This window comes from Phocoena phocoena, chromosome 4, assembly GCF_963924675.1.
Source record: "Phocoena phocoena chromosome 4, mPhoPho1.1, whole genome shotgun sequence".
Taxonomy (NCBI): domain Eukaryota; kingdom Metazoa; phylum Chordata; class Mammalia; order Artiodactyla; family Phocoenidae; genus Phocoena; species Phocoena phocoena.
Genome location: NC_089222.1, coordinates 141472746 through 141495703, shown reverse-complemented (window position 1 = coordinate 141495703; position 22958 = coordinate 141472746). Strand labels below are relative to the sequence as shown.

At 42.8% G+C, this 22958-nt stretch overlaps 1 protein-coding gene across 1 annotated transcript in view; it reads left to right on the top strand.

The window, feature by feature from the left end:
* DSCAM (DS cell adhesion molecule) overlaps positions 1–22958 on the top strand; it is a gene marked incomplete at its 5' end in the record, with an annotated part of 740232 nt that overhangs the window by 494979 nt on the left and 222295 nt on the right. Inside the window, one exon of the mRNA XM_065875917.1 lies at positions 5129–5302. Within this exon, the coding sequence (XP_065731989.1) occupies positions 5129–5302 (174 nt within the window). The remainder of the gene's footprint in view (positions 1–5128; positions 5303–22958) is intronic.

Genomic DNA, 22958 nt, shown 5'->3' with positions numbered 1-22958 from the left:
TTGTCTAATGTGTCATTTAAAGCTAGTGTTTCCTTATTTGTTTTCATTTTGGATGATATGTCCATTGGTGAAAGTGGGTTGTTAAGGTCCCCTACTATGATTGTGTTACTGTCTATTTCCCCTTTTATGGCCGTTATCATTTGCCTTATGTATTGAGGTGCTCCTGTGTTGGGTGCATAGATATTTACAATTGTTATATCTTCTTTTTGGATTGATCTGTTGATCAGTATGTAGTGTCCCTCTTTGTCTCTTGTAAGAGTTTATTTTAAAGTCTATTTTGTCTGATTTGAGAATTGCTACTCCAGCTTTCTTTTGATTTCCATTTGCATGGAATATCTTTTTCCATGCCCTCTCTTTCAGTCTGTATGTGTCCCTAAGTCTGAAGTGGGTCTCTTGTAGACAGCATATATATGGGTCTTGTTTTTGTATCCATTCAGCCAGTCTGTGTATTTGGTTGGAGCATTTAATCCATTTATGTTTAAGATAATTATTGGTATGTATGTTCCTATTACCATTTTCTTAATTGTTCTGGGTTTGTCATTGTAGGTCTTTTCATTCTCTTGTGTTTCCTGCTTAGGGAAGTTCCTTTAGCATTTGTTGTAAAGCTGGTTAGTGGTGCTGAATTCTCTTAGCTTTTGCTTGTCTTTTAAGGTTTTAATTTCTCCATCAAATCTGAATGAGATCCTTGCTGTGTAGAGTAATCTTGGTTGTAGATTTTTTCCTTTCATCACTTTAAATATGTCCTCTCACTCCCTTCTGGCTTGCAGAGTTTCTGCTGAAAGGTCAGCTGTTTACCTTATGGGGATTCCCTTGTATGTTATTTGTTGCTTTTCCCTTGCTGCTTTTAATATTTTTTCTTTGTATTTAATTTTTGATAGTTTGATGAATATGTGTCTTGGCATGCTTCTCCTTGGATTTATCCTGTATGGGACTCTCTGGGCTTCCTCGACTTTAGTGACTATTTCCTTTCCCAAATTAGGGAAGTTTTCAACTATAATCTCTTCAAATATTTTCTCAGTCCCTTTCTTTTTCTCTTCTTCTGGGACCCCTGTAATTCAAATGTTGGTGAGTTTAATGTTGTCCAAGAGGTCTCTGAGACTGTTCTCAATTCTTTTCATTCTTTTTTCTTTAGTCTGCTCTGCAGTAGTTATTTCCACTATTTTATCTTTCAGGTCACTTATCCATTCTTCTGCCTCAGTTATTCTGCTATTGATTCCTTCTAGCGAAGTTTTAATTGCATTTAATGTGTTGTCCATCATTGTTTGTTTGCTCTTTAGTTCTTCAACATCTTTGTTAAACGTTTCTTGTATTTTCTCCATTCTATTTCCAAGATTTTGGATCATCTTTACTCTCATCACTCTGAATTCTTTTTCAGGTAGACTGCCTATTCCCTCTTCATTTCTTTGGTCTGGTTGCTTTTTTCCTTGCTCCTTCATATGCTGTGTATTTTGGTAAACTTACTGTGTTTGGGGTCTCCTTTTCACAGACTGCAGGTTTGTAGTTCCCATTGTTTTTTGGTGTCTGCCCCCAGTGGGTAAGGTTGGTTCAGTGGCCTGTGTAGGCTTCCTGGTGGAGGGGACTGGTGCCTGTGTTCTCATGGGTGGGGCTGGATCTTGTCTTTCTGGTGGGCAGGGCTGCAGCCAGTGGTGCGTTTTGGGGTGTCTTTGACCTCTTTATGATTTTAGACATCCTCTCTGCTAATGGGCGGGGTTGTGTTCTTGTCTTGGTAGTTGTTTGGCAAAAGGTGTCCAGCACTGTAGCTTGCTGGTTGTTGAGTGGAGCTGGGTCTTAGTGTTGAGACAGAGATCTCCATGAGAGCTCTGGCCGATGGATATTATGAGGGTCTGGGAGGTCTCTGGTGGCCAATGTCCTGAACTCTGCTCTCCCACCTCAGAGGCTCAGGCCTGACACCTGGCAGAGCACAAAGATCCTGCGCCACTACGCTCACCAGGCCTGTCCAAGAGCCCGGCTGGCTCCCTGCTCCCAGCTCCCAGTCCTGGCTTGGCTGGTTAAGGATTTTTATGTCTATGTTGGGATATTGGTTTCTAGTTCTCAGGTCTTTGATTTTGATAGCAAGGTGTTGCTGGCCTCATAAAATCAGTGGTAAAGTGTTTTATTGTATTTTCTGAAAGACTTTGTGTAAAAAATTGTTTTTTCTTTAGGTGTTAGGTAGTATTCACTAATGAAGCTGTCTGGCTTTGATTGTTCTTTGTGGAAAGCTGTTAACTACAAATTAACTTTATAGATACAGGACTATTAAGTTTATCTAATTTTTCTTGAGTGATCTTTAAGAGTTTGTGTCTTTCCAGAAATTTATCTATTTAATATAACTTTTTAAACTTATTGACACAAAGTTATTCCTAATATTTTCCTATTATCCTTTTAATTCAAGTAGGGACCGCAGTGATGGCCTTTTTCATTATAGTTACTTGTAACTAATGTCTCTTCTCTTTTCTTGATCAGTCCAGCTAGAGGTTTTTGTATTTTTTTTTTTTCAAAGAACTGGCTTTTGGTTTTATTGATTTTCTCTACAGTTTTCTGTTTTTTATTTCACTGATTTCAGTTTTCCTGTTTATTATTTCCTTACTTCTCCTTACTTTGAGTTTCATTTGCTCTTCCTGTAATAGCTTCTTAAGAGGGATGCTTAGATCATTGATTTGTGATCTTTTTCCTTTTCCAATACAAACACTTAAAGCTACAAACTTCCATCTAAGTGTTGCTTTTAGCTGCATCTCAGATATTTTGATATGTTGTTTTTGCATTCTTATTTAACTCAGAATGTATTTTTTCTAATTACTCTGGTGATTTCTTCTTTGACTCATGAGTTTTTTTAGAAGCGTATTGTTTAAGTTTCAAATATTTGAGGTTTTCCCAGATATACCTCTGTTATTGATTTCGATTTTAGTTTTTCTATGGAGCTAGAAAGTGATTTGTATTATTTTATTTTTGAACATCTATTGAAATTTGTATTATGGCCCAAAATATTGTCTTTCTGGATATCTGTTCCATGTGCACTCGAAACCAGTATGTATTCTGCTACTGCATGGTGTAGAATTCTATAAATGTCAGTTAAGTCAAACTGAGTGATAGTGGTATTAAAGCCTTCTATATTTCAAATATTATTTCTTCTGCCCCTGTCTTTCTTCTCCTTTTGAAACTATAATTACTCAATATTAGAATATTTGATATTGTTCTAGAGCTCTAGGACAATCTATTCTGTATTTTTCACTCTTTTGCACTTTTTGTTTTGATTTGGATAATTTCTGTTGACCTAGCTTCAAGTTCACTATTTTCTCTGCTTTGTTCAATCTGCTGATTAGCTTAAGGAATTCTTTCGATCTAATATTGTGTTTGTTGTTTCTGACATTTTATTTATCTGTCTGTCTCTTTTGTGTAGTTTTAATATTCTTTCTGAATCCCCACCTGTTTATGGGCATTAACCATAGTTGTTGTAAAGTCCCTGTCTGATAGTTCCATACCAAGATTTCAAAACTATTGATCATTTCTTCTCTGGTTCTTTTTTCTTGCTTTTGTATTTGTGCATCTCATAATATTTTATTGAATTTTGGTCATGATGCATGAAAGAGTAGCAACTGAAGTAGGTTATACTTATTTCTAGTTCTTTACTTCCTACCTGCTTGTATGCCCAGGTCCTTTTCCTCTCACCCTGTCCTAAAGATGAAATTGTTTACTTGTACCTTATCTCCTTGTAGGGCTTTTAATTCTTTGCAACTAAGTTTACCCAGTTGCCTGTGACTTCCACTTTCTGATTCATTCAAAGAAAAGCATGATTTTGTAGATTAACAGTCTCTTTCTTGTTGTTAGAATGGAAGTGATATTCTTTTGTGTCTTTCTCCATCCTGAGCAGAAATAGAACTCTGTTTTTTAAATTCAAGTTTCCGTATATACTCTCTAACAGTTGTGTTTTGATAGAAACCATCTGTTGTAGGGATTCTGCTTGTTCTTGTAATTCATTATGAAAGGTTCCCTCAGATACATGATTAATTTCCTTTGTCTCTTTGGTGGAGCTGAAATAGGTAAGGGAAGGCATAGCCACAGTCTCTGCCACTGTGACCTGAGGGATACCAATAGGTAAATGGTCAGTTTGGGAGGAGACAACAGGAGGAAGTGTATCCCCCTCTTCATTTCACTTCCCCAGATGCAAAGTCTGAAGTTTCCTGCATGAACGGGTGACCACCCACCTGTTCAGGTCCCATGTAGGTTCTGGGGACACACAGACCAGCAGCTCTTCTCTAGAACACACACTTGGCCCATGATTTGAGCTTTCTCCAGGAAGATGGAGTGGTCCATCCAGAAGAGGGGCAAACAACATAGCAGATTCATCCGATTCATCCAACTACCATCTTCCCAGAAATCTCCCGAGGCCTTAATCCTCTGTTTTATTATTTCTAAATTTATTTTCTAAATTAGTTTTATATGGATCTTTTATGTGGATCACATCACATCTATGACAATAGCATACCACATCTGGGCCACTATTTCCTTGAATGCAAGCACTCAGAGGAGAGCAGTGTTTTAATTCGTGCTGTCTTAGTGCAGTGATCTGACTTATCTGTTTAATAATATTCAATGATGCTGATAGTACATGGTGTTTCTAGACTGGAATAAACCACACTTAGAAGGGAAGTCTGCAGTATTAGTTTTCTCCTTGTAGTCTCAGAGGTGCTCATCCTGTGAGGTCTTCAAATGCCTTGTCCCTGAAGCACTCCTTGTTTACATGCAGATTAAGTCCCTAGGGACACAAAAAATGTATTTAGTTACACAAGAGATGTCTACTTCTGTAGTCATTCTACTGTGATTTCTGTGAATAATTTATCAACTGCTTAATGCTCATCAAATTTGATGAACTGTAGAAACTATCTGTAAGTTCTCTTACTCTTTATCTCAGAGTTTGAAATACTGTCATTTTAAATAAACATGTTTCTCCATAAACAAGAATTTCATCGTCGGAGGAAAGAAAAAATTCTTGGTGTATCTGATGCCTGTCCTCTAGGCTGTGTGTTTGGCGTCCATCACTTCCCTTCATTGGTCTGGTGTCCTTGAGCTCATTGTCTCCCTGTATTTATTCATGTTAGCATCACCGTTCCTCTTTTTTATTCTGTTGCAGGTGCTGGGGTTCCCCAGTTCCAACCGATTGCCCTGAATGGCCGAATTCAGGTCCTCAGCAACGGGTCTCTGTTGATCAAGCACGTGGTAGAAGAAGACAGTGGCTACTACCTGTGCAAGGTCAGCAACGATGTGGGCGCGGACGTCAGCAAGTCCATGTACCTCACGGTGAAAAGTAAGGAAGAAGAGCACTTCGTTTTACCTAAATAGGGCTTTGGGGGCTTCCATTTTCAGTGGTCTCCATGCATACTGTTTAAAAACAAAACACAACAAAAACAAAATGTGATTTGCTGCAGCTGGGGGTTTCCTGTCCTAAAAATATAGTTAAAGAGGACGGTAGAAGTTCAGCGATTGTCAAGCCTATGGGTCCCTTGGCTGTGGCTACAGGCTCTGCGTAAACTAGCAGACGAGTGGGTCCCTGCCTTTGGCACCCACATTTCTCTCCTGTTGATTTCATTGTGGAAAAGCCCAGTGCACGCTCTCAGATGTGTTCCTTTCAGAGGTCTATTCATGCTTTTTATTATCTGCAAGCTGGCTTGTCCATAGATTTCCTTTTTAAGATCCTTCTGAAATCCAGAAAGCAGAAACCTTATTATCAACACACACATCTACAAGAACAAAGAACACGTAGCACTATGCTTAGGGTCTGTGTTGCTGACCCATTTTTTAGGAAAGGGCACTTTATAGTGAAATTATTTTTATACTTTGCTAACTAAACCACCAAAGAAAGAACCAAAGTAGACCAACTTCTACTGAGTACTGCTCATTAGCAAATGGTTGTACATCTAGTTTAAGTGAATGACTTATGTCTTTCTCCGTTTGTATTCTTTGCTACTGGATAGATTGTGATTTCTTCCTGACTACAAGGTTTTGATCGGACTTCCTCTTTTTTATTTTAATTATGCTTTCTGTAGGTTGTCAAGGATCTCTATCATATCATTTATTAGAGAGATTGTATTTAAAAGTGAATTCCAGTGGTGTGTGTGTGTGTGAGAGATAGAGAGAGATTTAAAGGCTAGCTACACACAGACTAGTCTCCATCCTATTTTATTAAGAAGTTATTCTAGTTAACCCATTTTTTCTAATAGGACAGTGAAAATATCAAGCTGTCTATTCGGTATACTTTTATATCATAGACAAATTAAAGTTCTGAAATAAGGTTGCTTTGAAATATATTGTGGACATATCCAATACATACTTTTGACTTCTAAATATTATACTCCAGAGGAACTGATTTTCAAGAATCTGAAGAAAAATTGTCATATCACTTAAATACAAAGTTGAAATCATAATTTTTAAAACTAAGTTGGTGAAATATTAAGGAAACCCAAGATCTGAAGACCAATACTGACCAATGTTGATCCATTTTTCCCCAACAAAAGAAATGTATTTTGCAATTGCTTTAACATTTTTAAAATTTATAAAGCATTTTTTTCTATCGCACTCATATATGTATCTAAGCTCTAATAGATACAGTGCCCCATGAAGGATGTAAATACAATCAACCATAGACCTTACCTTCATGAATGAGAGAGCTTATGTCTTGAGAAAGGAGGCAGCCTGCTAATCATAGTGCAAGGGAAGGAATAAGGTGCACAGAGATGTGCCTTTCAAAGGAGGACAGAACCATCATTTTGAGCGGATTAAGGAAAGCGTCAGGGGAAAAAAATCTTTAAAAGTGGGTAGAATTTGAAAATGTAGAACTTGAAGATTTCCCCACATCTCCTCTCTCCATACCTTTGATGCTGGTAGTGGATGTGGGACCACAAAGATGTCCCCCTGCCCTTAGTGAGCTTATTTTCCTGTGGGTCCATCAGACCTGGGTGTGGACAGTTCTGTCCACACACGCACAACGCGTTGGTGTCAGGATGGAGCATGGGACACTGGGAATGCACAGATGAGGGCGTGGTTTACACCCCCTGGAGAATCAGTGCCTACAGAATGGTACCCATGGCCTCTGAGTTCAGTCCTAAAGGGTGCAGTGGATTTCGAAAGATAGAATTGTTGGGGGTAAACAGAGGCGCTCAAGGGAGAGAGAACAGAGAGAGCAGATACAAGAAATCAAAAGACTCAAGGCAAGAGGTAACTGTGTTTGGATGCTCTACCCGCTATGTAGAGGGGATTAGAGAAAGAAACATTTAAAGCGAGTGTTCGTCAAAGAAAACTGTTCTTAGGGTTTGTCAATCTTAGTTTCTCTCTCTCAAACTATACAAACTGCTAGCAGAGAGGCACATTTATGGAACAGTTAATTTTACCAGTTCTTGATAACCCTCCGGTGGCTTTATACATAATTTCAGCAGGAACTAAAACAACATTGTAAAGCAATTATACTCCAATAAAGATGTTAAAAAAATCATAATATTTAAATTCTGAAAAGTAAAAACATAATTTAATAAAGAGATATAGAAACACGAAGACAAAAGATATACAGTATCTCTAACTGTTGCTCAAATGATACCATTTAAACAAAAACAATAGCTAACACAGGGATGGCTTTCGCTTGTTCTTTGTATATTTGCTTGGCAAGACTGTTAAGGGTATGAAAACTGACACGTTTAGGCTCTGCACATGGCAATGGGAGACCTGCCACTTGGCGTACAGCTCTTTTACTGAGAAAACGGGAGGAAGTGGGAATGGAGAGCATTGGTTCTGACCTGCCGGGGACAGAGCAGGTGCCTGGCTGCAAGCAGATTGTATGTCGCTGCACTGGTAACGGGATTATACCTGGCACTGCAGCAAGGCTCTTCTCATCTGACGCTACCCAGGCTTACATCAGGCACAATTTCTTTAATGTTTCAAAAGAAATTGCACTGCTTTCCGTAAGAATAGTAAGGACTCTCCCTTTTCTATAAGTCATTAAAAAAAAAAAAAAAAAACTGGTCTGCAAATATTTTTAAATGCAGTAGGAGAGAACTTTCTGCCTGATAAGGCATGTCAGGAAATTAAGACAGCTTCTCAGATGAGAACTCCAGCCCAGGATGGCTGGTGCTGGGTTTTACACGTATTTTAAAGACCCGAACTCTGCTGATAGAGCCTAGTGTTGAGGTCTCACTGAGGACACTGGGGACCATGCACTGGCACTGGCTGGGTCTCCTCTCTGGGAAGTTTTCTTACCACGACTCCAATGCTTTCAAAACTCGCTAATCTAATGATAAAGCAACTTAACAATGAATGCCTCCCCCCGACCCTTTTTTGGAATCAGGCATGATGAGACTGTGGGCAGGGAAGACAGAAGGCAACCAAGTTTGGAAGGAGTGGTCATGGAAAGCCATCAATGAGACAGAAAAATAATCAGTGCAAATCCTCCCAGTTTTGTTGGTATTCTTGCTTCTGGTTCTACATTATCTCAATTCTAATTTATCCTTTACGAAAAATCATCCCAGGAATAGGGACCCCAAACATCAGAAAATGTTAAGGACCTTTGGCAGGAAAGACAGGGGAACTGCACTCCACTTTCAATCAAATGTGGCCTTTGTTGACAGCACTGTGCCCCTCACCCCAGGCCCACCAGAGGCTGCAGAAGCCTCACCACTTGGGGAAAATAAAAGAAGCCTCCCCACTTGGGGAACGTGGTCTTTTGTGCTAAGAAAATAGTTCCCCAAACTGCAGAATCTTTCAGGCGGTTGAGCTGTCTTCTCCCAGGTGCCCAAATCGCATCCTCACCATCCCAGCTTTCTGCCCCTGGCTGGTCTGAGCCTGTGTGTCTCCAGGAACCCTGCTATCTTTCTGTTTGGATCTGTGGCCCACGATGCCCAGGCAGCTCTTCTTTTGTCTGCTGCTATGCACAGGTCCCTTCTGATCCCCGCGTGCCGTGTAGGAGAGCATCCCTTATCAACCAGGAGCAGGCACCTCCCTGGAGAGTCGGTTATTTGTGGAACCCATCTCACCATCTCTGGCTTCCGGAGCCAGCCTGGAAGGGATCCCGTCCAGCCTTGGTCCTCAGGCCTCCCTCTGGGCAGGTCCCTGGGTCCCATGTGGGGACACATGCGTGTGCACGGCATGTGCACGCGCCAGCTTGAGTCAGCTTTGGTCAAACAGTCCCCAGGCCTTGGCCAATTCTGGACAGACCTCAGTAATGTGCTTTGACTTCAGGCCACCTCATGTCCTGCTATTGCCAGAGTGGGTGTTGGGCTTGGAATACAATAACCCATCCCCCCCGCCCGTAAAATAAAAGAATCCATAAACAGCCTTCCATAGTCCATCCACCCTCTGTTACTTCCCGCCCTCATGTGCTGCCTCTGGGATGTACAGGTATCTGCGGGAACACCTGAATTGCTGCTCTGTGGTCTCTGAAGGGAAGGAAGGGGCGCCACCCTGGGCTGCCCCACAGTGAGGCTGCGGTGGCCTCAGTCCCTTCCACAGGGTGCTCCCAGGTTCCTCCTTGTCACTCTGTAAAGGCCACTCTTTAAGAACAAGAGATACACGCTTGTTTTTTTCCTTTGTTTTGTGCTCACAGAAGTAGCGGGAGTAAAGTTTGCCCACATAAAAACACTAAATTACAGTTTTTTTTGTTCCTTAAACTGTCAAGATTGCTTGTGTGTATCTCAGTCTAATGCTGCTTTCCCTCTATTATTTTAATTTGAGAGCTTCTAAATGAAGCCTTCAGAACCTTGGCTCCTGGGCCCCGGAAGGTTGTAGCTGATCCTGTGGGATTGTGCTATCCCTTGAAATCATATGAAAAAATGTGTGTGTTTTCTGGGAAGAAACACTGTAGCCTTTATATCTTTAAAGGGATTCCTGGGCTTCCCTGGTGGCGCAGTGGTTGGGAGTCCGCCTGCCGATGCAGGGGACACGGGTTCATGCCCCGGTCCGGGAGGATCCCACATGCCACGGAGAGGCTGGGCCGTTGAGCTATGGCCGCTGAGCCTGCATGTCCAGAGCCTGTGCTCCACAACAGGAGAGGCCACAGCAGTGAGCGGCCCGCGTACCACAAAAAAAAAAAAAGGGATTCCTGATGCAAAACAAGGTCAGCACGACTGTTCTAGAAAATCACGGCCGGGATGGCCTGAAATGAAGACTGTGTGTCGTGCTTTTCATGCAGGGTATCTCAGAGCATCCGGATGGAAGTGACCAGTACATGACAATAGGGTCACAAGAGCTGAGGAGGAATAAAGAGCCATGAATCAGTGGAAAACTAGGTTTTACTGAAAACTGGGTTTTAATACTTCATCAGCTTTGCTTCATGTCCACACTCTTATTGCAGCCTTGGAGCAGAAGAAACATAAATGAATCAAAGGCATATACACTTGTGGTCAGCAGTCTGGATCCAGACTCACACTGTGGAGGTTCTGCCCCTTCCAACCCTGTGCCCTGGGACAGGTGACTCACCCTCTGTGCAAGCCTACGTGAAACAGAGACAACCACAGACCTCTCTCTCCTCTCAGGGTTGCTGTGAGGCTGACGTGAGCCATCACACAGAAGAGCTTAGGTATTAGGTGGGTGCAGGTGAGTAGCAGGTATTCTTTAGGTGGAGGCTGTGAATGCTGGTGTTATTGTCATCATCATCATTCCAAAATTACACCCGCGCCCGAGACACATCTGTGCCGGTCAGAGACTACAAGGTGTCCCTGAGTCCAAATCACCCAGTTTACACACTTTCATAACTGTGGAGCCCACCAGCAACCCCCTGACCATATCTTACACATATGCACGCACTCATAGTCTGAAGCCCAGTTGTCAAAAGTATCTGCAGCTTTCATGGCCTTGTCCATGTTCAGAAGTAGAGGATGGGGACATGCATGGGAAAGGAAGTGTGGAAAAACATAGGGGGACCTGTGAGCTGGTGGGAGACCCCAAGTGGCTGTAATGCCAATGCTGGATGGTGGCTCCTTCCAGGTAGGGCAGCTAAACGTTTGCATTTCTCTTCTTCAGTGAGCCTGAGAGTCTCCCAGCTAAAGAGTCTTTGGGGTTAAGAAGGGATCTGTCAGATGGGAAGGCTTCTAGAGCAGCTACTATTTGTTGCCAGCCCCATTTCAGTTCCCCTCCTCTCTCAGTGTTAAGTGTTTATTCGTGTCCCCTTAAAATTCATATATTGAAGTCCTAACCCCTAGTATCTCCAAATATGACCTCATTTGGAAACAGGGTTTCTTGCAGAGGGAATGAGTTAGAAGGAGGTATTACTGGAGTCGTGTAGCCCTCAATCCAATCATAGTGATGTCATACAAAAAGGAGAAATTTGGGCACAGACATGGAGTGAATCAGTCTTGTGAAGACAGAGATTGGAGTTATGCTTCCACAGCCAAGGGAAGCTGGAAGAGGCCAGGAAGGATTCTCCCCTAGAGTCTTCAGAGGGACCATGGCCCTACCAAAACCTTGATTTCGGGTTTCTGGCCTCCAAAACTGTGGTAGAATAAATTTCTGTTCTTTAAATCACCAGTCTGTGGTACTTTGTTACACAAATGCACTCAGTGATAACAGAGATCTTTTGCAGAATCTTGTGTTTGAGGGAAGCACACCACAGCTAGGTCACCTGCTCCAGCAGGTAAATCCTAATCTGTCTACACTAGTGGATGTGAACTCTAGTCTGAACCAACCAAGGGCAGCCTTCTCCCTCTGAGCATAATTGGTTTAAGGATGGGCATGTGACCAGTTTTGGTCAATGAAATGTAAGAAATCTTCTGTGATATTTTTGAAAAGATTTCCTTAATCTTAATTGTAGACTCAGCAGGAGATGTTCATCTCTTAATTCTTGGCCCTATCTGGAGGTGATACCTCCAGATACTCTATCATGGCAACCATTTTAGCACCATCTTGAGGATAAACCAAAACATAAAGGAAGGTAGAGTCAAGAAAACCAGAAAAGTTGAGATTTATCCCTAAGCTACTGCATTTGCAGTCCCCCCCGCCTCTGAATTCATCACTGTGAGAGGACCAATTACTTGATTGCTTTTCTGTCTAAGCCGGTGTGGGTCAGGGTTTTCTTATTTGTGGCTGGAGGCATCCAAACTAAATAGGAAGTGGACAGATCATCAGCAGGTAATGGGGCTCAGCTCAATCATACTGCTCCCCCCAGCAAGTCAAGCTGAGCTCAATACCCCTGAGAGGTTGAGGAGTCTTATTTAGGTTGAGGAGCCCCATCCAAATTGGCATTCATAGCATGATGCTCTGGGTTGGGGTAAGAGAGGTCTGTGGAGGAATGACAGCTGAGGGTCAGTGGCAACCCGAAGGTCTCGGGCACATCCCAGAGCAGGGAGGTCGGTACCTGGTGGAGGGAGAGTGGTGAATACCAGCAGCATTTCTTCAATGTTACTGGGGCCGGTATCCCTCCGAGGGAAAGAACGTGTATTTTCTCCCCTTACTTACTTACGTCTTTTTCCTTCTTCTGTTTGGAGGCCCCCTTCTACCCAGCCACTGAAAAGTTATTTCTACCAGTTTGAGGTAATCTTTGCTATTTCAAGGTTTCTCAGTTGATTTAAGATCTTTCCTCTCCCATGGCCTCCTGGGGGCGGTGGCATCAGTGCTGTGGGTCCTCAGTTATCTGTCACCCTCCGTGCTGGCATCTGCTGAGATGCCTACAGTCCCATCTGGTCTCTGGCCATGGGGTCACTGCCTACTGACCCACAGGAGCCCCTCTTGGTCCCCCAGCTGCCCCTTGTCAGACCTGTTCCCTTATCCAATCAGCAGTATTCACTGAGTATCACCTGATGTCAGGGACTGTACTAGACACTGCTTATTCCTTGAACAAGTTTACCGGCATGAAGCATACATCCCCATGGGGAGAAGGACATGCAGATGAGGATGTAACATAATGCCCTGCAGAGAACAGAATGAAGTAAGGAAACGAGGTGTGCACATGCTTGGAGAGAGCAGCCCAGGCAGATGGAATGGCAAGTGCAAAGTTTCGAGGTAGAAGTGGGTTACATCTGAGAACTAGTGGGGAAACCATTGCGCTCGGAGTGCAATGAACAAAATGAGGCCATAGAGCTAGGCAGGGGCTAGATCCATGGTCAAACTTTGGACTTGATTTTAAATGTGATAAAATGCCACTGGAGGATTTTGAGCAGAGGGAAAACATTATAACAACTATAGCTACAACTTATTCTAAGCCCTTATCTAATTTGGACAATAAAACTCATAATTGTAGGTTATGTCTGACTTATAGGAGGCACAGAGAGAGGCCAGGGAGTCTCCGGCAGAGCAGGTGGGAACAGTTGCCGCTGTCCCAGGGGGAGACTGGGAAGGTTGCATCTCCCACAGTGTCCCAGGCGTTCACTCCGACTCTACTTCTCATGCCCTGTGGTTAGAGGGGCGCTGCTCAGGAACCCATACAGGTCCCTCCAGGCCCCATTCTGAGCTGTTAGGGCTCAGGATTCCTTTAGGAGACCCTCACCCGTGACCAGCTCTCCTTCTCTCCTGAGTCTCCGTCCCCACCCCTAACCCCACCTACTTCCCCAGTTCACCTGGTACACATTTCTGCAGTCTGTCCAGATTTGCACTCTTGCTTCTAGTTTATTAAGCTGATAGCAAGAAGCAGTGCTAGTGGTTTCCACCACCCTTTCCTATCATGATAGACCTCACTCAACAGTTTGAGAACCATGTGGGTATTTATTTTGCTGGTTACTGGGTTTATCTATTCCAAGTAAGCATCCTGGAACTGAGGAAATAACCACAAGATGAATTTGAAGACTTGTTATGTCTACTGCAAGCTGGCCCTAAACCAAAACATACTGATTCCCTGACCTAAAAAAAGCCCCTACCCTGATTGTTGGGCCAGGGTAGTCTTTTGGTTCTTTAAAAATTAGTGTCAGTTCAGGGTCACCACCCCTATACTTAATGAGTCATTTTTGTTTGGCCGCTTTTAAGATTTTCTTTCTCTTGGGATTTCAGAGTGTGACTATGATGTACCTGAGCATTGTTTCCTTTGTATTTGTGTAGATTTGGATTGAGGAGTTCCTTGGACCTTTAAGCTGATATCTTTCTTCAAACCTGCGGTGTTTACCACCATCATTTTTTCCAGTAATTCTCTTTTTTTTTTGTCCTATTCTTTCTTGCCTCTTATTCTAGGACACATATGTTAACCCACTTGATACTGTCCCAATATCAAGATTTCTGGTACTTGGATCATTTTTCTTCCATCATTTTTCTCTCTCAGCAGATTGCATATTGTTTAATCTACTTTAGTCATTACTGGCTCTCCCTTCAGGGAAAAGTTATTGTGATGTAAATTATAAGTCAGAGCTTATATGTTTTCCACACATGATTAGTCAGTTGTCCTAACATCATTCATTGAGCATTTCATCCTGTCCTTACTTTCTGAAATAACAATTTCATTTGAGGGAAAGATATTTAAGAAAATGAGATCTCAAGTCAAACTTCCTGGTTAGCTCTGCTAATTGCTAGCTGTGTACCTTGGACAAGTTACATAAGCTTTATGTGTTTTAGTTATTTATTTCTCCAGTCATCTCAGACTGTTGTTATGGGCATGAAATGAATTAGTATAAACATATAAATAACCCAAAACATAGGAATAAAGTTGGATCCCCACCTCACACCATATACAAAAACTAACTCAAAACAGATAATAGACTTAATGCAACAGCTAAAACTATAAAACTTTCAGAGTAAAATATTGGAGTAAATTTTTATGTCAGTGACGTGAGAAAAATTACATAATTTGGACTTTATAAAAATAAAAACACTCGTGCATCAAGAAAATGAAAAGACAGCTTGGAGAATGTAAAAATATTTGTGAATCGTATATCTAATAGGCTACTTGCATCTAGAACTCTTACAACACAACAATAAAAACACAAATAACCCAATTTAAAAAATGGACAAAGGATTTGATAAGACTTTTATCTAGAGAAGACACAAATGACCACTAAGCACATGAAAAGATGCTCAACATCATTAGTCATAGAGAAATGCAAATCAAAACCACAATAAGATACCACTTCATAGCCACAAGGATGGCAAAAAACAAAACAAAAAAAAACAGACATGTTAGCAAGGATGTGGAGAAATTGGAACACTGTACATTACTGGTGGGAATGTAAAATGGTCAGGTGCTTTAGATAGCAGTTTAGCAGTTCCTCAAAAAGTTAAACATACAGTCACCGTATGACCCAACAATTCCACTCCTATGTATATACCTAAGATAAATAAAAACATATGTCAACACAGAAACTCGTACATGAATGTTTAAAGCAGCACTAACCACAACAGCCAAAAAGTGAAAACAACTCAAAGGTCCATCAACTGGTATATGGATAAACAAAATGTAGTAGATCATATAATAGAATGTTATTCAGTCCTACGGACACACGAAGTAGCAATATATTCTGCAACATGGATAAACCTTGAAAGCATTCTAAGTGAAAGAAACCTGGCACAAATGACCGTATAGCATAGGATGCCATTTATGTGAAGTGTCCAAAATAGGCAAATCCATAGAAACAGAAAAAAGATTCATGGCTGCTGAGGGCTGGGAGGATAGGCCAGTGGAGAGTGACTGCAAATGAGAGCAAGGTGTTGTTTGGGGGGATAAAAATGTTCTGGAATTAGAGAGTGGTGAAGGTTGCAGAGCACTCAACGGTACACTTGAAACTCGAGTTTTATGGTATGTGAATTATACTCAATAAAGCTACTATTTTTAAAAATTCTAGACTATCTAGCAACTTCAGGTGAACCTGTGCAATGGTTGTTAAGAGTTTAGGTTTTGAAGTTAGATAATCTGGTTTCAAACCCCAGGTTCATGGCTTCTCAGTTATGTAAACTTGGACAAGTTCTCTAACCTTTCCAAGCCCCGTGTTCCTCTTCTGTAAAATGGAGATAATTGTGCCTACTGTCTAAAGCAGCAGTCCCCAACCTTTTTGGCACCAGGGACTGTTTCATGGAGGACAATTTTTCCATGGACCGGGGAGGGGTGGGGGATTGTTCAGGCGGTAATGCAAGCGATGGGGAGCGATGGGGAGAGGCAGATGAAGCTTCGCTCACTCGCTGCTCACCTCCTGCTGTGCAGCCCATACCGCTACCGGTCCGTGGCCCAGGGGTGGGGACCCCTGGTCTAAATCTAGGAGAATTAAGTGATAGAATATTCTGACAGCAAAGTGTCTGAAAAAGAGGAAAGATAAGCTCTTCATTAGTGGAAGCTGCTGCACTCAGGCCCTAAATGCTCATGGATACTTTTGCATTGAGCTGTCTTTTTGTTTTGTTTTCTTTTTTAATTTCTACACTCTTGTCTTGTGGTTAAATAACTGTATCAGTACAACACAGTAAAGATTTGATAGGGCAACTCTTGCCTCTCTTCTGACGGCTCCAAGGCCAACCCTCCCTCGTCTCTGTTACCTGATGTTGTCTTTGCTCTGCTCACGTGTTTCTTCTTCCAGATAAGCTTTTGTCTATTTCAAAAACGATCATGGGGGGGGGGGTGATTAAAATTTCATTTGATTTATAGAATAGCTTGGAGTGGGGGACACACATCTTTATAACACTGGGTCCTCACACCCAGAAACAGGAAACTTCTCCCCAGTTTCCCTCTTCAACTTGTGTGTCCTTTACTGAGGATGTAAAATTCTCCCCATTTTCCCTCTTCTACTTGCGTGTCCTTTATTGAGGATGTAAATTTTCTCCATTTGGAACACATTCATGTCTTATTGTTTTTTTGCCCACAGAATTTTGAATTTTGTATATGCTATTTTATTTTATTTTTTATTTTTTATTTTTTTGCAATACGCGGGCCTCTCACTGCTGTGGCCTCTCCCGTTGCGGAGCACAGGCTCCGGACGCGCAGGCTCAGCAGCCTCGGCTCACGGGCCCAGCCACTTCGTGGCATGTGGGATCTTCCCGGACCAGGGCACGAACCCATGTCCCCTGCATCGGCAGGTGGACTCTCAACCACTGCACCACCAGGAATGCCCCTATGCTATTTTAAATAGATATTTTGCCTTTCCCTTTTACTTGTATAGTTGAGTCCCCAGATCTTAATAATTTCATATTATTATTGGACTCCATTTTATGTTTGAATGCTTTTTCAGCATTAGAAGCTTCATGGTGAGATGATCTGTGACAGGAAGACTCACAGATACACGCATTGCCGTTTCAACCCTAGCTGACTAGTTCTTTCATTCATTCAAAAACATTTGCTGAGTTCCTGCATGTACCAGGCAGTCAGTCGAGCATCTGGGCTGGGCTCTCAGACCTCTGCACTCCCACCTCGTTTCTGTCCATGCCTTCCACCTCGTTTCTGTCCATGCCTTCCATCCATGGCCCACCAGCTATACACAGGTAGTGGAACAAGTTGGATTTATTCTTGTCCTGAGGGAGAACACACACCGTGGGGACCAGTGAGGTGTCTTAAGAAGGTGTCAGAAAGGATGTATTATATACATGGGCCTATGCCAGGTGATCTGGGGAAGGGTCAAGGAAGCAGCACGTGGCTCTGGATTGGATGCTGTTGGCAGTGGAGGTGACTCTATGATTGGGTGTCTTAGCGAATCTCATCCATAAGTGGGGAGGAATAGAGTCAGCCCGTAGCTGTGGTTAGTAAAGATGCAGTGGTCACTCATATTACCCAGGAGAGGGGCTGTTTGGCCATTTTGTTGTATATTTGGATAACGTTCATGCTATTGTCTGTATTCAGATATGATGAAGGGGTGGGCTTGCTTCGTCTTGATCCATCTCAGTCACAGAGTGGCCTCGTCTGCTTTGGTGTTCTGTGAAGTTGTTTACATTCAACGAGAGAACACCAAAGACCCAGCTGGGAACCCCCAGCCAGCTCAGCTCCTGGACATCAGGGGCTGCCTTTCTCTCTCTCGTGGTTCTTAATCATTGCTGTCAGGTCATTGGTTTTAACATAATTCCTTTGGAAAAGGATGCAGAAGACAATGGATGGTTTTGTTTAGGAATAACTTAAGAAAAGCAGCTACAGATAAATGTCCTCAAGGGCTACTGGACTTTTATTGTGAGCTCAGCTGAAACAAGCTTATGATTCATCTGATCTGTCATGGCCCTTGTGAACAGGTGCATGGAAATAAGCTTACAGAAAGTTGAGGCTTAGAGATTTCCCTCTGACGATTTATACCATGTAGAGTGTAGGTATCTGGGCTGTGGTGCTCACTCGTGTCTTAGGGACTCCCGGGTTTGGCCTTCTGCAGGGACAACCTGAACTACTCATGTTAGGATGCATCCAAAGACAACAGCCCCAGAGAAGAGTCGCTGATGAACATTTGTTATGCAATGGCGAGTCATGGAGGGATGCCCGCGGCCGCCAGGGCAGTGACAAGCCATCCACTTTTTGCAGTTCCAGACATGGCTGTATCAGGACAGAGAGGGCGTGGGCAGTGAGCCTTTGAATATATATTTTCCCACTTTCTATTTAAATCCCCACACCCTTAGCCAGTTGATTCCAGCACCTCAAGTTAGGTGTTCACATGTGTGCATCTATCCGTTTAGCTGCTGATTTTAAGGGCTGTTATGGAGGACCACAGCCCATATACACACAGGCAGGTAAGATCCTCTTCCCTCTGTGTGAGGCTGTGTGAGCAGAACAGATACCTGATTTTTAGCTCATTCTGGGCACCAGAGCCATGGTTTTAATTGTCAGTGTTTTATATTATACACTGAAGGACTACACAAGATTTTATAAGCATGGCAGAGGAAACATCATTGAGAATGGCTGACTCAATACTCTTATTTTCTCTAAGAAGAACTGGGAGATAAACAGTGTTTAGCTGATTCTAATTTTAGTCTTCTCTCTAAGGAAATGAAGAGCACCCATCACTTATGGCCCCAGAAGCATCGCTTCCTGCTGGGGTGGCCTGATTCTCATCTCTGGGTGGTGCCTTGGGATCTGGCCTGTACCGAGAAGTCCCTGCCTTGCTTCCTATACCTTATTCTTTAGCCTCTATACTTGCTTAGAGTGGAGTCTTTACTGTCAATGAGAGGGGAGCCAGTGCAAAGGCCTGAAGTACAGAAAGCTTGGTGGGTCTCTTCAGAGATGCTGTTGGGGTAGAGAACAGAGCTCCAGGAAGAGGTGGTGAAGTCCTTACAGCTGATAAGGACTCTGCATTGCACTCTGGAGGAGCTGCATGACCCCTTCTTCTGTCCTTTCTCCTCATGGGTGTATTTGTACATGTCAGCTTTTTCTTTAAAAAAAATGAAATCACACGAGATCTATCGGTTTGCATCTGCTTTTTTGGCTGACGATAAATCCTAGTTGTCTTTCTAGATAAATATACATAGTTCCATCTCACTCTTTTTAACAGGTGCATCATATTTCCCTCTGTGGTTTGGCATCACTTTTATACCCATTCTTTTCCTGGACATTCAGCTTGGAAACAATTTCATGTGTTCATGTCCTTTGAGAATAACCCACTCTGGGCCTCATAAGTTCTTTCTCCCCATTATTTGCAGCAGAAAGGAACACAGGAGGGGATGAGCAAGAAAGCTGAGGCCAGACCATTGAAGACCCTGAGTAGAAGTTTCGGAACATATACTTTTAGTTTTTCTCATTTCTTCACTTTTCATATACTGCTGAGGGCTACTGGAGAATAGTATTTTCTCCCCAGAGACTTAGGTCACACACCCAGTCTTCTGTGGCTCATCTATAGATTTGGCACAGAATGGACCAGACCGTTGCTAGAAAAGGGAAACAGAATAGAGTCAGACTTGCTTTTCAATTCTGAGTCTATAGCCATTCGTTTTAAATGTGAAAAAGAGAGAAGAAAGCACTTTTGCTTAAAGCCTGTTGATAATGCAACAAGGGGAAGGCACATTGCTTTGTGAAAAGAATGAGGAGAAAAGGGCATTCGGAGACTATCAATTGCATTAACATGTGCAGAATCCCCTGATTGTTGCCACTGTCATCACACCTTGTTACCTTGGCTGTGTGTTGAAGGCAAGAGAAAGGACAGTATAAGCCTATGACTAATAAAATAATTGTCTCCGGGATCACTTCCTGAGACCTCCGATAAGCCTCCCCTTCTTAAGCGCCCCTTTAAATGACTCCTGCAGCTGTAAAAAGGAGGAGGAGTCATTTCTTCACGGGTTGTTATTATTGTTGTACACATTCTAAGTGAATCTCTTCTGCTCACGCAGTCCTGTCCCTCATGAGGGACAGGTGTCAGGCACTGGGTTTGGGGTTTGTGTAAGTGTGTGTGTCTAACGATTACTTTTGTGTTCTGCTCTCTCTTGTCTCCTTCTCGTATAATATAAGATGCGTTGACTTTAAATTATCGTATTTAAGTTACAAGATATCAAAGAGGAGAGTGAACAGCCCCCAGGTACTTTGCATCCTCTTCTGAGGAACAGAGTAGAGAGTGTCTGTGGTCTTACACAGGATAGTTGTGTCAGGCCAAGTGGAAGTATGAGCTTGCTATTGTCTTTATTCAGAGAATAAATGTGGTGTAAAGAAATGCGTACGGGTGCCGGGTTGACAAGGGGTGACCTTGTGACAGTCAACGTTATGTGTAAACTCAGCTAGGCCATGGTGCCCAGTTGTGTGGTCAAACACCAGTCTAGATAGTGCTGTGAAGGTATTTCTTGGATGAGATTAGCATTTAAATCAATAGACTTTGAGAAAAGCAAATTATCCTCTATAATGTGGGTGGGCCTCATCCAATCAGTTGAAAGTCCTTAGAGAAAGTAGACTGAGTTACCCAGAAGAAGAAGGAATTCTACCTCCAGGCTGCCTTCTCACGTCGTTTTTACAGAGTTAGAACTGAGAACGTTCTCGACGGGCGCGCAGGGTCTGCTGACTTTTAATTGGGGACTACCCCATTTTAAAGTTGGAAAATGCATTGGCTACCTGCTGTTTTTGTGTGCAGGAAGCGGATTGCAGAGCACTTGTGGTTAGCACCTCTGAGGGAGGGCAAGAGGTAAGAAGCACAGAGGGAGAAGTTGGGGCACAGGTGCGAGCGGGGCCTCTGCTGATCCTACTGAGAGCTCTGAAGCTGATCTGGCCCTTCAGAGCTGTCTTGTGCTGAGGCTGGAAGCCTGGGCTTTGCACCACCCAGTCACCTTCTTTCTGTGTGTTAAGTTGTAATGGGCTTCACATCCCTTGGAGGTTGGTGTGATGTATGCTTTTAGTGATTAGAAAAACTTGTGATTATAACAATCAAATACATTGAATAATGTCAACTGTACATTTTAGATGATGAGAATTACTGAAAGGTCTGGTCTTGATGGGGTGGAGAGAAACATAATTAATCAATTTTTGTTTTCCCCCATGACTACCTTCAACTGGGTTCCATTGAATCTACTGTGACAACTTCTCAGACAGGTCCCAGAATTTTCTATTTCCTCATATCATAATGGCCAGTCTGATATAAACTGTGACATTGCACCCTCCCCATGGCTGAAAGGTTTGGTCTTTCATTCTGGGTCACTTTCTTGTCTTGAGTTGGTTTATAGGAGGAGTTGGTGAGGGACCAAGGAGCCTTATTTATCTTCACTCTTGCAGTGTTTCTCTAATACTTACCCATCAAAGTTCTCTGTGTGGCAAATAGCCTACACTCCAACCCCATTCTCTGACACCACTTGGGTGTCCTTCAATTCAATTCAATTCTGACACTAACTACCCACACCTAGTTTCTGATTCCACAAAGTTAAAGGACTCAGTCCCACAGAACTGTCCTGTTTTCAGATGCCAGCATTAAGTGGTATCCCTAGGGTACCCATACTTCTGCATGGTCAGCTACAAATTAGGGGCTTCCCACAACCTCCTCAGGTTTGATCATTTGATATAATGACTCACAGAACTCAGGAAAGTGCTATGCTTAACAGTGTTCTAGTAAAAAGGATATGAATGAACAGGCAGACGAACAGGTGCATTGCACAAGATCTGGAATGGTCCTGAGCACAGGAGTTTCTGTCCCTATGGAGTCGGGCATGTCACCCTCCAAGTACAGCGATATGTTCAAAATCAGGAAGTTCTCCAAGGCTCATTGTTCAAAGTTTTTATTCAAGCTTCATCACTGAGACATGACTGATTACATCATAGTGGAACTCAATCTCCAGCCCCTCTCCCTTCCCCAGACTGAAAGTTCCAGCCCTCTAATCACTCACTAATCAGGTGCTTTGTCTTTCAGGCAGGACCAGCCCCTCCCTTTAACTGTCAGAGGGCCCACCTAGAGTTACCTCATTAGGATAAACTCAGGTCAGGCAGAAAGGAGTTCATTATGAATAACAAAAGACATTCTCTGCATTCCGAAATTTTCAAGGATTTTGAATCTCCATGACAAGACCCAGGGCCAAAGACAAGATATATTCTTTATTATATTACACAGACAACACCGGCTCCATTCTGAGAATATGTGTGACTTATTTGGCAGGGGATTTTCAGGGGGATGGCAAAGAGATAAATCACTGCTCCCTCCTCTCTGGTGTTCTCCAAGCCCATACAGCAGCTTTTGCTGTTGGACTCTTACTGGTAACCAGCCATCCTAGACAAGGTATCAACCAAGCCCAAACAGTTTCTGCAGTGCCGTGGTACCTCATGCATCCTTGTCCTGGTTTTCTCTCCATCTGACATCTCTTTCCCTCTGATTTACTTCTCCCTGCTCAGGTAGGTGTAAGATAGATAAACATGTCACCTCCCACTGAAAGTAGCCGTTGGGGAGTATGAATTCCATTCTCCTACCCTCTTGGCACTCTGACCTCTATGAGTGATTCTGTTGCAGCCCCCCTCACTTGGGTTTGGGGGGGACAGGTGACACAAATCATAGCACTCTCTCATAACTCAAGACTATTTCCTCTTTCTTCCCTATTTATTCCAATTTTGTTTCATGCACTGGGAAGGAATGGGGACTGGGGTGATGGATGGAAGTAGCAGAGCTTAGTAAGCCCTGGGGAGGAACGTGGTCCTAGTATTCTTTAGATGGTTTAAGGACAGC